We start from the raw sequence: 14,059 nt of genomic DNA, 5'->3' as shown, positions 1-14,059 counted from the left end.
ATTTTTATCGATACGACATCCTTTACTTTTGTTACGGCACGCGTTATAATGATAGTAATAATAATGATGATGATGATAATATAGATACTTTTAATTGATTTACATTTATAGCTAATATATTTTATTTAATTTATTATTATGTTATAATATTGTAAACTGCTGATATAATAAGATGTGCAATTAGGTTTTCGAATTTTAAATTTAAATTTTAAATTTCTTGGATTGTAAAAATGGGCAATTCAGCCCTTGGGCTGCAATGCTTTTGAGATTAAACTATCTATCTATCTAACAGTCTGCATATTTGTTATAAAAGATCGATTTGTTATCAGTTCTTATCTTTTTATTATGCCAACTATATAATGGGCATTAGTGATTAATACCAGAGAAAGCATTTCTAAAATCTGCCCACCAATCAAATAACTGCTGATAAAATGAGATCCTTTACATCATAATTGCATTTTAAGAATAGACTGTCCCTTTATAGTTTCCCAAATGAAATGCGAAATATGACTTCCATGGACCGACCCACTCATGAAGAAACCGTGGAATCTAGGATAGCCATATACCTTTCATTTGGGTTTCAAGATCCTTAAGATTCAGGCTACCGTTCTTCAGCGAGTTAGTGACTGAGAGTCTGGTCACTATATTTGGACCTTTCCTCAAAAATTTATGTATCATCCTCTTCATCTCTTTAAAGATTTCTTGTGGTGTTTCCAATATTATCGAAACATATAAGAGCTTTGGTATAAGAAACGATTCTATAATGGTCACCGCTCAAACTCCAAAGGTTGGTCTTTTTTTTTTTAATGTAATTTAATATTTTATGAAATTTTGTTTTATAACCCTTCCTTGATCACAAGAGAAGTGAAGTCCTAGCGTTTTAACTTCAGTGAACCATTCAAGGCCCAGAGGTTTCTCTAATGAACTCTTATTTGCCCCAATCCACATCGCTTTAGTTTTTGAAGTATTCATTTTAAACTAGAGCATTTTTCAAAATTGTTCAGGATTTGCATCAAGATTTCTACAGAAGAGGTGTTCACCAGAGTATCAGTCATATTATCAGCAAGTAGAAGTGTTTTAATTTCGGCATTATCGATTTTTATGTCTTCAACGTGCTGAATTGATCTACGAGATGTAGCCAAAGTTACAATCGCCAAAACAAACAAATAGGGTGACAAAGGTAATTTTGTTTTTATCAACTCGGTTGAAATATGTAAATTGGCCACCGTAACGAATAAAAAAGCTGACGTTTCAGAGCGTTAGCCTTTCGCAGATTCAGTATGATCGATAATGAGGAGAATTGAGCGAGCCACCTCTCCAATAAATCTGCCCTTGATAAAACCGGATTGATTGTGGTGGATTATGTAAATTGGCCACAGTAACGAATAAAAAAGCTGACGTTTCAGAGCGTTAGCCCTTCGCACGATTCAGTGTGATCAATAATGTCGACAATTGAGCGAGCCACCTCTCCAATAAATCTGCCCTTGATAAAATCGGATTGATTGTGGTGGATTATTCTTGGAATGACGAGTTTGATTCTGTCGGCAATGACCTAAGAAGAAAGCTTGGAGTTAGCATTGACTAATGTAATCGGCCTGAACAGTTTTCCAAATATATTTGATCTTTAACTTTTTTAAAAAATGAATGTGATAATTGCCTGTTTTTTCGAATTTGACACTTCTCCTGAGTCAAAAGAGCAATCAAAAGCATCGGTCATGGGTTGCCTAAAGAGCTCCAAAAAGCTTTATAAAATTCGGCAGGTATATCGTCGTTACCAAGACTACCTTTTCAAAAATATCCAGAGCTTTTGCACATTCTTCAATAGCTACTCGTCCTTCACGACTTAATTTTTCTTCCTCTGACAATTTTGGAATGCTAGCTCGACCAAGAAAGTGTTCCAACTTATCGTGCTGCACCGTGTTAATTTTTCTACTGTACAGATTTTATAATAATTTAAAGACGAACCTAAACGTTTTCATAGTTGGTAGTGATAACTCCTTTTAGACAAAGTATTATAATATGTTTCCTTGTATGGTTATAACTTGCATTTTGCATTTTGCGAAGAACTGCGATACGGGATAGTCAGGGCGGTGCTTGCTATCGAACAAACCAGAAAGCAAAAACTTTCACGAGGATCGTGCCCGAAAATGTTTTTTTTTTTTCTTTTTTAACATAATGTGCGGTGGGCAGAAACAAAACTAACCCATTATACGTAACTCAAAACATATGTATTTTTCAACAGTTAAAGGATTTTTTCGATTAAATCATAGTATTTTAATTTTATTTTTCGTTTAATTTCTGTGTCAGAGTCTGTCACGGTCCCCAAAACAAACTGTGACGATAGGTTTCGGCGCCAAAACTGGGAAAGAGAACTTTCGCGGACGGCACAACAATAACTGGGGGAAATGAACTCGGTAGAGACTACTCCGCTTGCGAGAACGGAAACTCGTCCCGATTTCCTGGTACAAGGAGATCTACCTCGAGTGAACTTTTACGGACGTCAAGGATGAGAAAATATTTTGGTTCCACAGTAAACTTTATTCTAGGTCAGGCCAACAAGCAACGTGACCTCTAGCCTCTTCAGTTTAGTAATCATCAAAACCGTACAAGGTAGCTGCTTATCAACTAACTGGTGTGAAGTGCTATTGTTATCCAAATCGACCATATTTGAACAACATAACAAAAAAAGCGGTAAAGATCTCTTTGAAGTTAAACGAAAACTACTTAAATATTCCCATCTGTTTCTACGATGAAAAGAATTTTAAATTAAAAGGAAGGATGCAATAAACTCGAGGCCATTAAAAATAGGAAATTTAGGTGAGAATCCATAGCTCTGGTATAGAAAATATACCTATCTTAATTGCAGTAGCGCAGCTTAGGAAATAAGAGTGGTAAAGTAATTAAAATTTTCTGCTTATCTATACAAGATTGGTGTTGAAACTATCGTATGAAAGGAAATTAAAATTACGAGTTTAAACTCAGCTGCCAACTACCATGAGAACCATTTTTTCCAGAGATACCATTAATTCTGCTCTTAAAATACTTCTTCCTTCAGTTAACTTGTGTGTCCGAGGTTTAAAAACTCAAGTGAGCAAACATGAAATAGCACTAACGACTTTTTTTTTAAGTTGCTGCATTTTGGAAATGTTAATACCACTGTAGAAAAAATCGTATACAAAAAAGCCTTTGAGCAATAAGGTTGAGCATGAGTGTCTTGAAGAGCTATCCACCTGGCTCTCTAGAAAACTTCAAAAGGGAAAAAAAGGACAATGATTTCGAAACAAACCACAAAGTAAGACCCACACGCTTTTGAGTTCAAAAGTATTTGCATTCAGTACAAAAAAATTGCTCCCTATGGTGGCAAAGTGTTCAAACAGTCGGGCACATAATTGAGGAAGCGTTACCATCTACACTGTTAAATCTTTAAGGTTTGCATACAAACTCTTATCGTACATTTCCATGTTGATCAGCCTCTGCAGAAAAAAACAAATCAATTACATGCATAAGTTGACTGAATATGTTCCCATCACGCTATAAGCAGTTAAAAATAAGCTGTGTACTTTTTCAACCTAATCAAACACACGATGGTAACACAGTGTATTATAGTTTTAGCATTCTACAGCATTTTCAGAGCTTAAGTAGGAAGCCACTTATTGCCTTCCACAGAAACGTAAAGATAAAAATAGTCATCGCACAAGTCTCACCTTGTGTAAGGTTTCAATGTCTTTCAGCTGGTTTTTCAAAGTAACAAAAGTTGGTCTCGCGTCGGGGTCATTTTGCCAGCATCTCATCATGATCTGATACCTAGTAATTGCAAAATCATCAACAGGTCCAATGAAATTTATGTCATTACATATTGTGTTCAGACTCCTTTAGAACTGTCTCCAAAATTTGCTCCTCTCCCAACGTCAGTCTTCGTAGTCGGTAGAGGCGGCCAACTAGTATCCAGGAGGCACGGGTTCTATTCCCGTCGAAGACAGAATTTTTAAAGCTTGATTAGTGCAATTGCTTAATTTGTAGTTAACCTGCGGGGATAATTTCATTGCTTGATTTATACAATGTAATGCTTACAACCATTTTGTTATCGGGAGAAATGAGTACAGAATTATATGCGAGAGATGCAACTGACATCTGATAATTGAAAAAGAGACGGAAAAAACTTACAACTTATCATCCAGGTGCTGCGGTCTAGGCATTCTGTATCCCTGTTGAAGTAAGTTGGCAATCTTTCTTCCATCTATCCGTGGATACGGAGAACCCCCTGAGAATTAATCACAAATGCATCCAAATATAAATACATACAAACCTCAAGAAAATTCTGTATGTGAGGAAGTTTCTTCAATAAGTTGAATGTCAACCAAAGTATAGTTTATTGATTAATTTTCAATTTTCCCATCAATTTTTAAATGAAATGTTACCTATAGTGAAAATCTCGTAAAGGACAACTCCATAACTCCATCTGCAGAGAGGTAATGCAAACAGAAATAAGATGACTTAGTCTAGAGGATCAACTGAGGACATGACAAAATTTGAAAATATCATCATTACAAAAGGAAATATAAATTGTTCAAAGATTCCATTCTGGTTCAATTGGAAAAATCTGGAAAAAAAAAGAACCAGGAAGAGATATCACTAAAGGAAATGTTTAATTTATTCTTACACATCACTTTTGGTGGTATATGTGCCATACAACAATGCCTCGTAGGCTGTCCACTTCACTGGAAGACGACCCTCAGGATTAAAAGTCACATCATTAACGGTTTGAAATAACTGGCAAAGGTATGGTTGACGCAAAAATGACTTAAAGCCTTTATTATTATCAAAATATTCCAGGAATTCACCTGAATTTGTAAAACATCTCCAATGACAAAAATTCGATTAAAAATCAAAGGGAAATAACCTAGTCACCTCGATTGATATCTTTATTCTTAGGTGCCCAATTACAAAGATGCAAGGATTAAAAATCCTAAATAGGTCAAGAACACCTCAACGGAGACAAAAGACGATGATTTTACAAAATGTAAGCATGCGACTGAACACCACTCGTCTTCAATCTACCTTTGTCTTTCGTTCATATACATTTTCCAGCTGCACATCTCTGGCCATTCCAAAGTCTGTCACTTTACACGTTTCTTTTTGTCCAACCAACACATTACGAGCTGCGAGGTCCCGGTGAATGATCTGAGGTAGGAGTTGAGAAGTAAGTTAGTATAGTACCCCTGAGTGATAATCTGTCATTGTTGTGCTATTTTTGTTTGTTTGTAACTGTAACTGAACCCATGGTGCCATTCCCTGTAGACACACTCTCAGTGTCGCTCCCCGTAGCTGACTCCGCGCCAACTCCAAACTCGTCCACCCATTCCCAGACTCGTTTAGCCACACCCTCAGTGTTACCCCCTGCAGCTGAATCTAACTTAACTCCAGACTCGTCAGTCGAGCTGGATGTCAGGAGATCAACGAGACAGAGAAAAGCTCCTGACCTTTTTAAAGACTTTTTCATGTCGTGATCAAACTGAACATTGTCCTTAGGATCGAAAACTATAACCTAATGATAAGAAAGGGAAGATGTGACGATATATTGTTAGATCATTAGTGGTGTTTACTACATATTGTTTGGTATTTGGTTAGTGTGAGATAATTAGTAGTGTTTATTATTGTGCATGTGCATGTGCATGTGTATATGTTTGTGGCTTACATATATATATATATGCATTCGCAAGCCCTAGTCCAACGGTTTTTTACTTCTTGTAATCGATCCGCAAGTAAAGAATTAAATGGGGTATTTTTTAACGTAAACTCTTCCTTCCATTTGTTGTAATAGGTTAGAGTTAAGCTCTGCGATTTGTTTTTTGACTTACAGATTTTGAGGACAAGTAACTCATGCCATCAGCAATTTGCCAAGCGAACTTCATTAGCTGTTGTGACGTCAAATTTGTTTGTGGCTTGATATCCGGGTCTTTGTAGTAAGTGTCATTTAATCCACGGCTCTTTCTCAGGTAACCAAGCAGATCACCAAAAGGAACATATTCGATCAGTACCAGAAGTGGCTCTGCAAAAAGAGAAAAGTGCCTCTAAAATTTGAAGCATGTTATCACTGACGAGAGACATTTTAAAAGTCCCAAAAAATTAAGTAGCAAAATAAAACGAGAGGACCAGTTGTGAGAAAGTCAACCTTATTTACCACCAGGAGTGGCTCTGCCAAAGAAGAATTGCTACTGAACTTGAAACAAATTTCGTTGTTCACAAGACTGTCTCACAAAAAAGATCATAGAGGGGAAATAAAAAACCACTTGCAATTTGATAATCGTCATAAGCCAGCATGCCGTGTACAACTGAAAAAAGCCTACACAACCAAAGCTTACCAGATCCCGTGACACATCCTAGAAGCTTACCAGATTGCGTGACACATCCCAGAAGTTTAATAACATGAGGATGAGGGTCCAGTTGCTTCATTGCTTCGAGTTCTTTCATTAAATCTCGCTTGTCAGATTCGGCGGCGTTGCCTGGAGAGTTAAAACCAAATGGTGAACATTGCTTAACTACAATTACACGCAAAATGGCAATGCATTAGAACCTCGAACTCGGTTTAACTCGAAGTCCCCGCTAACTAGAACCAAACACCGTTTTCCCTTGGATTTGACTCCCATTTTCATTTATTATATGCTAACTCTAACTCAGTGAACTGAAACTCTCTACAAACTCAAAAACCCGAGTCAAAGTGTCAGAATATAGCTGATCAACATCTCCAGTCTTAAATCGCGATTGATACGAACGTGATTACATTTATGAAGACGTAATACATTTAGCTGAACTTACTAAACAGAACGTTCTTATCAAAAAGCTCAATTAAAACCAACTTAACGTGCGAATATAATTGTTGGTTGTGTAAGAATGGTGATAACTCGTACCCCAACTGCCTCAAATCCTTTTTCGTTTCTATTGGGAGTTTGAGTTAGAGAGGTTCTAATGTATGAAAAAAGAAATTGAAAAAAAAAAACCGAATTTTTTTACTATGTTCTATAACTGTCTAAGGTGCAATTTGAACTAACGTCACAGAACAAGATCTTACATTTAAGCATTTTAATGGCAATTGGTGTCGCCTCAGGCCTTCCTCGAAGTCCAATCGCTATTCCTTTAGCAACCTGACCAAAAGCACCCTTACCAATGACTTTTTCTATGGTCACTTGATCTCTTGGAACTTCCCAGGAGATTGTTAATGGATTAAGAGGCGCGTAATCAGCACCTGCAGCGGCACTTTGTGCTTTTCTGTTATCTCTGCTAGCTTCTCTGAGATCCATGTATTCTTCATGAGGCTGAACGAGTTTGCTTGAATCAGGTTGACTGGATTGAAGATCTTTTAATTCAGTTTCATTCTGCGAATTACACGTACCCGCTCAATTATTTATCATGGAATAAACCTGTCTTCAATTTAATAGTAGGTCAATCTTGGCGATTAAAAACAGTTTGTGCTCTTATATCAGACTTTCCGTTTTTCTTCTGTTTTTATTCTAATGATTAGTATGCTCTTTGTTAAACCAATTATTTATGCCAAAGAAACTGATGACAACTTACAGCATCTTCGCTAAAACTTTGAACTGTAACTTCTCGATGTGATCGTTCTCAATGAGAGCTTTGATTTCTTGACGCGCAACCGAGCATTTTAACTTGGCACCGAAAGGCGACAAATCTTATCCAGGTTAACTCGCAATTCGGCGAAACAGCCTCTGTAGCCACAGTTCATCCGCCACTCGTTTATAGACGCGTAAACGCGTATTTACGCATTTGGTAAATCTTCTTAATGATTAAAACAATTTTTTTAATCTTGAAGGAGTCCAAAATGAATTGAGTTAATATTTCATTTGAACAGCAACATAATGTCATTGTTTTAGCTTGCCACTTACGTCATAATCAGTGCTATCATCGTCGTATGTCCTATGAATGTTTAAATTGAGAAACTGTATTAGCTTTTATTTATGTTAAGTTACGACAGATGATATCATATTTGATATGATGGTATCGTGTTATGAATCTTACAAGGAAGGTCTACGTTTACTTTGTCTCCAGACATTCTAAATTAGAACAGATTCTTACCTCTGCCTTCCAACAGTGCCTAGAATATAGATGAGAGGAAAAACACTGTAAGGACAGGAGCCAAAGTTTTATATGCCGTATTTATGATGGAGGTTATCGGCACATCTCAAAGCACAAATAATAGGGAGCTTTTTAGTAACGACGACGGCGACGGCAAGGAAAACGTCGTGTCGAAATCTAACTTTTGGTTTTTGTAACTCTTTCGAGGTTATTTCGATGTGTTTCACTTCGAAAATGCTGGCGAACTATTCAAGGACTATATCACTACGAACGGTGTTAAAGTAAGGAGAAAGAAAGAAAAATTAACCGTCATGCGCTCACATTCTCGAGAAAACCTAAAGTTTGGTTATTTCACGTTGTTGTTTTGCCGAGAACGGCAAAGAAATGTACCAAAATGGCAAACGCACGTGCAAGGCGATTGTTTTTACTCATTACGCCTATTTTTTTCTGCCGTTCTCGTTGCTGTCGCCGTCGTCAATGCTAAAGCTCCCTAATGGATGAACGCTTACCTTTCCTGTGTTGCCACACTATGTAAATTATTAGAAGAAAGATTATGAAGGTAAGAACACCAATAATGGCCTTTAACAAGACGTCGTTACATGGGCAGTTACATTCCTCCGGACCTGAAATGATTGGTTTCATAAAGCTTAGTGAGGTCAAATTCCAACAAGGTTTTCAAAGTAATGCTGGTCGATGTGCCTTTCATGATAATGGAAAAGGACGGTGAGTGAAATATGTCAATTTTTAGTTTACAAATTGACAGAAAACTTGAAATATGATTCTGAATATTTAAAGACGATCTAATGTCAGTCTACTGGTAGGAATTGAATCTCCATAATTATTATACGTGTTATTATTATGTGTTATCAATTTGTTCTGTGGCAACTGTCTTGGTTCTTTACTAGAGAAGGTTAAGGTGGCTCGTATTACTGCTACAGCAGATGAACCAATTCACATCATATATATATCAAAACATTTAAACGATAAAATCATAAACACGGTACTCATTGTACTTCAACTTTGTCACTTGCTAAAATTTTCTTGGACCAATGTCAATTCATTCGATTGCTTATGATTGGCTTGGATTGTACTTTCACTGAATTCCCGTTTAAACTTTAAAATCAGTTCAGTAAGATAGGAAAGGCTCTGTTTGAATAAGCTGACTAAACAATCTTACTTGACACTTTCGTTACATAGCACTAAGACCTTTATTGTTTCTAGTCAGGTGCAAAGGCGCTCTGTTATTTCATTATAAGTTTAATTGAATTAAATGTATCAGAAAAGCACTCTATATTTCTGGAACAAAGTTAACTACTTTATAGAATATGAAAATCCATTTGAGTCAATGTTGAGGTATTAAATATGATTTTGGCTTCTACCTGGCACAGTGGGTAAAGAAACTTGTTTGATCGAGGCTGAGTTTACACTAAAGACCCCGAATTTGTTCTGTTCTGCAGCATTCTTCAGTGAAGTCAACACCGCGCTAATGGCTACACTTTCGTTAAAGTACATTATGAAGTTGACAATAACACTGCCACACCTATGAATTGAAGAGCAACAACAAAACATTTTTATTGAATTATGAGTTAAAAAGGTGACCCCGTCGTGAACTTACTTGTCATGTTGGGGTCTTATAATCAAGCTGAACTCCCGTTGAAAAAATAAAGTCTTCATCGTTGATTTCGGCATTCAAAGTGTCTTCTTCATTTCCTCCAAACCGAAGGCCCTTCCCAAATTAAAATCTGGGAATTAATTCGACCCGTTCGCCCAGTGTGGCTCCATTTCTCGGGAGTTGTTTCACTTCTTTTCGGGTATACAGACAAATAGACAATATATTTTTGACCAAGCAAAGCGCACGTTATCACCAAGTTATGTCATAAATCTATATATCCTTGAATGCACGTAAATTTCATAAATGATTACAATAGACTTGGACATAGTCCATTCTAAATTTATAGCATGTTATATTCTTTATGCAGATCGTTCAAGTTTTAAACACAACACATTTTAGGGGGTTTCAGTTTCCCTCTCCTCATCTCTCAAACAACCTTACTGAGCGATTCAAAGGAATATTTACTCTTTATAATACCTGCTGTTTACAGTAAGAGCAGCTATACAGCCATAATTGACGACCAGTTCGCATGCCTAAAAAGTACATGTCTATTAGTGTCACTCTGAAAAGTACAAAATCATTGTATAAGACAGCAATTCCATCTCCATATACTAAAGTTATGCAGCCGCGTCGTAATTCATTTATTAATTTATCCATTCATCTGTGGTTGTGTCAGTCTCTTGTCATGTTCAGCCTTCTTCAAATTTACCTATTTATGTATTCACTAGTAGGTCTTAATCAAACCATTCATCCAATTTTTTTTGCTAATTGTTTATTTTTTCTCAGTTCTTCTATTTATTTATTTATTTATTTATTCATCACCTCATTTTAACTACCATCATACACAAGCCTTCGACAGACCAAATAAACATCTCACCACATTTGGGAATTTGGCTGCGACAAATAAACGTCTGCCACAGTTCTCATTTATGGTCGCTGTTAAGTAAACTTCTCTGTTTCCTGAAACTTAACAGAGCAGTAGATGTAAGGGTCTTTCGAAATGATAACAGAAAACACAAATATAGTGGAGTTCGTAGCGAAGCCCCATACGTGTAGGATTTGTCAGTAACCCAGCAGGCCGAGAAAATTTGGTTTTTCACGTGACCGTCCGACCGACCGTAAGCACAAGGTGTTACTTTTAGAAAGCGCATCCAACCTCATTACGAACACATCTACACCGTAGCATTGCATTTGCTCACAGAACGTTTAAGCGTAATGAGTTACTTATCACCTGCATATAGCCGAGGAGACTTTAGCTTCGAGAATAACTTCATATCCTTGTGTACTTACAGTAAACACATGAGAAACATAATAAAGTGCACATACTTGAATGTGGAAACACAGTGCAGCGTACAGCGGGCACAAAGCAAAGCATAACACGAGGGCTTTACGTTGGTTAGTTAATGTGAAACCAATGCAAGCAGAAGATTTTATTTCTCACAGTGCAAAAATTTATTCAGTATAGATTAAACCCATTGACACTTACGTGTAACACGTGCTTGTGAGAAGTCAAAATTTTAGAGAAACCGAGAAAGCAAGCACAATGCGCAGTAAATTTTTAAAAATCATCTTTTCCAAAAAACAAGCTCCAGCGAAAGAAGACTAATTAAAGAACTTATTCCCGACGAAAAAAGCGATAGGTTAACTCAAAAATCAAGATGAAAGATAAAACTCGCTAAATATTTTCGCATGTGTGCAAATGGGCATGTGGATCATGTTTCAAAATGGAATATACGAATTTGTCTGTGTGTGAAGAGATCTCAAGTTCCATGGAAGCAAGACTAAAATGGCCAAGAAATATTTCTGGACGACAGATTTATTCAAAACAGTTTTTGATTTGCTGTTATAAGTGAAAAACGTACGAATTTCTTACGTGCACAAAGCCCACGCGGTAAAATTCATCATGCTTAGATCGTTGTTTACTCGCCTTCAAGGCCAGAAATTGCACAGCGTTATGTTAAAAATTCTGAAAAAACTTCGATTTGGTGGAAAATATTCTATTAAACAACAATTTTTGAACACATTGTTACTCGAATATAATACTTATCGGGTCATCGAATCGTCAAATTGTCGCTAGGCCCTGCTTGAAGTCCGAAAGTTAAGTTTTCACTTTACGTCCATAATTCGCATCGCCTTAGAGAATCGTGGTGTCGCTTACTCGAGAGCTTATTCTGTCACTTTTAAGACCTTGATATCCATTTTTTTCTAAGCAGAATATTCTATAACATTTGTCACTTTTCATTCTGAGTTCCACACAGTCTAACTCGATCGCAAATGAACGAAAAATCCGACCTGAAAATTTTGAGGGTCGGCCGCGCGGACGCCACATTTTCAAATTTGATCATATCATACTTTCGTGATAGCATACATGACAGAGGGCACGTACGTACGTACGTACGTACGTTCGGTCAGTCACGTGACAACCAAACCAAGAGAGGTTGACCATATTGCATGGGTATGGGGCTCTGCTCCACGCGCGCTCCGCGCGCGTGGGAGCCCCGCTATTAAAACCACGTTGCAAAAGAAAATATTGTAATTGTTGAAGAGAAATAAAATTCATTTTAACATACTTTCTATTGCCTTGACTTTCGGAATGTTTCTTTCATCTGGTATTAAGCTTTCACCAACACCATTAGTCGCAGTTACTGCAAATTGATACACTTTTCCTCTTTCCAACTTTACTTGAAACTCTCTGACTTCAGCACCTGAGATTTCCTTTATTATCGTCCATTTTCCTGGTTTCCCATCAAATATTGTTCTTTGGTAAACAGTGTATTGCGTTATTTTCATTCCATTGTCTTCTGCCTCATTCCACCTCAGAGTAATTGTATCTTCTGTTGTTTCATTAGGCAAGCCATATATCTCCACTGCTGTCGGGGTCCCTTAAAAAACCATGGAAGTAATAATTTTCCTCATTTACAAATGGCAAAAAGAGGATGACAACTGTTAATAACTTAGAAGTTTACCTATTGCTTTCACTCTCTTGATCTTTGATGCATCTTGTTTCAAGCTCTCACCCACGGCGTTGGTAGCAGTAATGGCGAATTCATACACCTCTCCTTTCTTCAGCTTCACCTCTAGTTGTCTGTCTTTAATATTTGTAATTTTCCCTATTTCGTTCCAGTCTCCCACCTTCGTATCAGTCACTGTCCTTTGGTACGCAGTGTACTGGGTGATAACTTTTCCATTATTTCCTGGCTCTTCCCAAGTCAGGGTAATTGTATCCGCTGTTGTTAAATTGGGGAGGTCGTTTATTTTTACTATATACGGTGGCCCTGGATCAATCACAAAAACAAAGAACGCCACAGTTCTTCTCTAATTATTCACCTAATCACTGAAAATCTTGATATAGTTACTGCCAGAGACAAATGATAATCTGCAACTGGGGCAATTAGTGTTTTCTTAATTCAAGAAACATCCGATCTCATTAAAGACCTGCAAAGTATCCACTCTCGTCATCTCTGGTATATTTTTGAAATTCATTGTTAGTAACACAAGAGTCCGTAAAGAGAAAGCAGCTTGAGGTGACAAGCTAAATAAATTTGAATATTTGGAAGGGCAAATAAACGAAGAGGATAAAAAGCATAAAATGTATAGTGATGTGTAATTCATGTATGCGATATTTAATGGAATTAGAAAAGACATTTAAGAATGATAAAATCTGAGACAGCTATTCATGCTATTATCTATAAATCGAAAGTATACTAGTTATTTACGATAAGAGGTGACACTCTTGTCATCCTCCATAATTATAAGTTTTTTAGTTAGAAACAAGGTGAATGGTTTTAAGTGCTCAGTTGTCCTACAAAATAGCATTATGGAATATGCATTCCTCACCTTCAGACTTTGTCTTAAATGTTCTTACAGCAGCATCTCCCTCAAATACAAAATTTCTAGCAAACACTTTCACTGTGTAGTTTGTATATCTGTCCAGATTCCCAAAAGTGTAGCTTGTGCTAACAGGATCAGTAATATTAACACTGCCTTTCTCGGTGTCACCCTTTAGTATAATCACTCGGTATGCTGTGATAAGACTCCCTCCATCATCAGCTGGTGCAGTCCATCTCACTGTTAATGAACTGACTCGAATGTCTCTTTCTGTTGATATGATGGATGCCTGGCTGGGTTTTTCTGTATAGAAAGAAGACAATAATATTTATGTTTAAACTATGCCGACATGGATTTGCCTGCGTCACCTTACTCCTCTTCGCTTCTCAAGATGACATCCTTGCTCTTATGAAAGACGTCAAGTAGTTAAATCATCACTGTTTCATAACAAGTAGAGTGTGCAGGAATTCTAATCGGTGAAAGACGAAACAAGTGGATTCGCTTGAAAAAGGCTGATCCTGGATCCTT

At 37.0% G+C, this 14,059-nt stretch overlaps 1 protein-coding gene across 6 annotated transcripts in view; it reads right to left on the bottom strand.

Annotated features, from left to right (window-relative positions):
• Positions 1 to 2,517: 2,517 nt before the first annotated feature.
• The window catches only part of LOC111346135 (tyrosine kinase receptor Cad96Ca), a 38,013-nt gene continuing 26,471 nt past the window's right edge, over positions 2,518 to 14,059 (bottom strand). For 2 of the 6 annotated variants that reach the window (XM_088728825.1, XM_088728828.1), the window contains 18 exons: positions 13,541 to 13,834; positions 12,670 to 12,978; positions 12,274 to 12,585; positions 10,581 to 10,669; positions 10,181 to 10,236; positions 9,471 to 9,631; positions 8,601 to 8,714; positions 8,092 to 8,110; positions 7,902 to 7,932; positions 7,070 to 7,373; positions 6,393 to 6,503; positions 5,859 to 6,049; positions 5,059 to 5,181; positions 4,661 to 4,731; positions 4,419 to 4,459; positions 4,165 to 4,261; positions 3,705 to 3,804; positions 2,518 to 3,473 (listed from right to left, as the gene is read on the bottom strand). In XM_088728825.1, the coding sequence (XP_088584951.1) occupies positions 3,408 to 3,473; positions 3,705 to 3,804; positions 4,165 to 4,261; positions 4,419 to 4,459; positions 4,661 to 4,731; positions 5,059 to 5,181; positions 5,859 to 6,049; positions 6,393 to 6,503; positions 7,070 to 7,373; positions 7,902 to 7,932; positions 8,092 to 8,110; positions 8,601 to 8,714; positions 9,471 to 9,631; positions 10,181 to 10,236; positions 10,581 to 10,669; positions 12,274 to 12,585; positions 12,670 to 12,978; positions 13,541 to 13,834 (2,489 nt within the window). In that variant the 3' untranslated portion in view covers positions 2,518 to 3,407. Of the gene's footprint in view, positions 3,474 to 3,704; positions 3,805 to 4,164; positions 4,262 to 4,418; positions 4,460 to 4,660; positions 4,732 to 5,058; positions 5,182 to 5,858; positions 6,050 to 6,392; positions 6,504 to 7,069; positions 7,374 to 7,901; positions 7,933 to 8,091; positions 8,137 to 8,600; positions 8,715 to 9,470; positions 9,632 to 10,180; positions 10,237 to 10,580; positions 10,670 to 12,273; positions 12,586 to 12,669; positions 12,979 to 13,540; positions 13,835 to 14,059 lie in introns of those variants that run through there. The other 4 variants (XM_088728826.1, XM_088728827.1, XR_015990086.1 and 1 more) reach the window with 4 other exon arrangements.

This window comes from Stylophora pistillata, chromosome 7, assembly GCF_964205215.1.
Source record: "Stylophora pistillata chromosome 7, jaStyPist1.2, whole genome shotgun sequence".
Classification (NCBI taxonomy): Eukaryota; Metazoa; Cnidaria; class Anthozoa; order Scleractinia; family Pocilloporidae; genus Stylophora; species Stylophora pistillata.
The sequence above is the reverse complement of the archived record's forward strand: the minus strand, read 5'-3'. Positions and strand labels throughout refer to the sequence as shown.